Source organism: Passer domesticus, chromosome 8 (genome assembly GCF_036417665.1).
Source record: "Passer domesticus isolate bPasDom1 chromosome 8, bPasDom1.hap1, whole genome shotgun sequence".
Lineage (NCBI taxonomy): Eukaryota > Metazoa > Chordata > Aves > Passeriformes > Passeridae > Passer > Passer domesticus.
The window spans coordinates 57,394,143-57,396,642 of record NC_087481.1 but is presented as its reverse complement, the minus strand read 5'-3'; the positions used below and the strand labels follow the sequence as shown (position 1 = coordinate 57,396,642).

The window sequence follows — 2,500 nt, the reverse complement described above, 5'->3', positions numbered from 1 at the left end:
CCTGCCTGGTTTGTGCTCAGGCAATATGCTAGACAAAAAAGGACCACAGGGATAAATCTGAAGCTAGCAATAGCTGGACATATGTCATAATTGCCAGTTTCCCATAAATCCACAGCCAGTATAGAAAGCAGCCCGTGATGCAGACATCATATCATGACTGTAGTGATTGCTATATATGGCCTCAAGACCTGTAACTTTGTTACTGAGCTATCATTTTTGCAATATATTGGATAACCCTTTGACTATTTTCCAGCCTAATTATAAGTAGAAGTAATCATTGCTTTGTGAAGGGAGGAAAAAAAATAAAAATCTCTTCCTCAGGACAGGTTGTAAAATGAGGTTTGTGGCCGGGATAAGGTCTGAGAGGAAAATTGCATATGGGGTGTAAATTTGTGCTCAGGAGCAGTTGTTGGGATGTGTGTTTTATTAAACCCCTCTGCTTAAATCGCCACATCTGTTTATCTTCCAGCGCTTAACGAACCCACCATAGATTACGGCTTCCAGAGGTTGCAGAAAGTTATTCCGCGACACCCAGGTGATCCCGAAAGGTTACCAAAGGTCAGTGAAGAGTCAGAAAGCATCTGTTTATTTTTTTTCTAATTAAATACGTGTTGCTAAGCGATGCCTTAGGCTGCTCATCACCTGTAAAATAACGCCGCGCACGAACTCCGGCTGAGCAACTTCTTGGGTAGGTACATCAAGCTGCAAAAAAAACAACCTGTACTCTTAAATGTGACCCCTTTTCCACATTAATTCTTTGCCATTAAGTTAATCGACAGTTTTTAAGATCGCACCTGATACTTGCAGGAGAGTATTTTAAAGAAGGAGAATGGATTTTCTGATACAAATATTTTGGATTCTACAAGAGGGACATAAACTTCCTGCGTAATGAAATAGTTCAATTAAACATTTTCCACTCCAGTAGCTTGTAGTGATTTCAATCTAAGCAGCCCCACTCTGATCTGTGATTATTTGACTCTTGTTTTCCTTTCATTTTCTAAAGCTCGATTCAGTTTAATCTTTTGTTTACAAAGCTTTTGTTATAAGTCCCTGACTTAGCAGGCTAACAAATGAAGTCCACATATTAATATCTAGAGGGACTTTTCATTTAAATTCAACAAAGACAAAAGCTGCCTGTGTTGTTTATGCACATGACACGTATCACAGAAATTTCATTTTGATGTAAAACATTAAAGATAAGTCATGCTTATAATTTTCCCTTTTTCTTTGATATAATATTGTCTTTTTTCCTTCACCGCAATCTCTGATTTTCAAGGCAAACTTGAAAAACACAAATGAAAAATGAAGTCGTAACATTATGACTGATTATTTTGTATTCTGTTCCTGTGTGCATCAAGTCTTGACCACCTCTGAGTTTTATTAACACAATAAAACCTTTTAGACATTACCTTTTAATGCTCAGCATGAACATAAGCAATATCATTAGGTCTCTCTTTTAATTTGTGAGCATGCCAGCAACTCATATCAGATATTCACTGTCACAAGAATTGTAGGTAGAAGGGGAGATTTTTAAAGTGTGTTTTGCTGGGGGGTTTTTGCTCCTGAGGGTTGAACTCCAGCTAGAACAAGTTCGTTCCTCCAGTAGAGCTGGAGCCATCCATGTCATCACCCACAGGGCTCTTGCTGCCTATGTTGCCACCTTTGGGTTGATACAGGTATTAATGATATCACTTTTCACCCATAAATATATGAGATATACATATTCATGTATATTTATATCTATATATGAATTTTGTTAACACCCTCTGTCTAAAGGTCCATGCAAATGTGCAGCCATTTCCACCAGCAACCTTCTGAAAATAAATTAATGGAAGAATGGTGGTCTCCTTAAACTAATGCTGCTTTGGAATTTGGGGGGACATTTGAGACAAAATCTTGAAGAAACCCTAAGTCCTGTGAAGGCTTAGCTACAGACCTGTAATTTTTAACACCTGCAAGGGCAGTGGTTGTGAATCAGCAGCTCCACACCTGTTCAGAAGGTTAAACTTGCCTTTGGAGAGTTGGAGCCTAGGCCTTGTGACGTTGGAGCTTTTTGATAAGTGAGGAACTTAAAACAGTGTTCTTTACACAGGTGGGATCATCAGGGATGGGAGCCTACAGGAAAGGTGGAGAGGGATTTTCACAAGGATCTGCAGTGCCAGAACAAGGAGGAATGGATCCAAACTGACAGAGAGTAGTTTTAGAATAAGTATTAGGGTGGGCAGGCCCTGGCACAGGGTGCCCAGAGCAGCTGGGGCTGCCCCTGGATCCTTGGCAGTGCCCAAGGCCAGGTTGGGATTGGGAGCAGCCTGGGACAGCGGAAGGTGTCCCTGCTCATGGCAGGGGATGTAACAAGATGATCTTTAAGATCCTCTCCAAGCCAAACCATTCTGGGATTCCATGATTATTCCCTGACTGGTTCTCCCACCTGAGCATCTCTCGTGTTCAGCTTCTCTTATTGTCAGCTTCCAGCACAGAGTGACTGCAGGGTAGCTGGAAC

At 41.0% G+C, this 2,500-nt stretch overlaps 1 protein-coding gene across 4 annotated transcripts in view; it reads left to right on the top strand.

Moving 5' to 3' along the window:
• EBF3 (EBF transcription factor 3) overlaps positions 1-2,500 on the top strand; it is a 119,181-nt gene that overhangs the window by 103,034 nt on the left and 13,647 nt on the right. For all 4 annotated transcript variants that reach the window (XM_064431607.1, XM_064431605.1, XM_064431606.1 and 1 more), the window contains exon 11: positions 470-558. In XM_064431607.1, the coding sequence (XP_064287677.1) occupies positions 470-558 (89 nt within the window). The remainder of the gene's footprint in view (positions 1-469; positions 559-2,500) is intronic.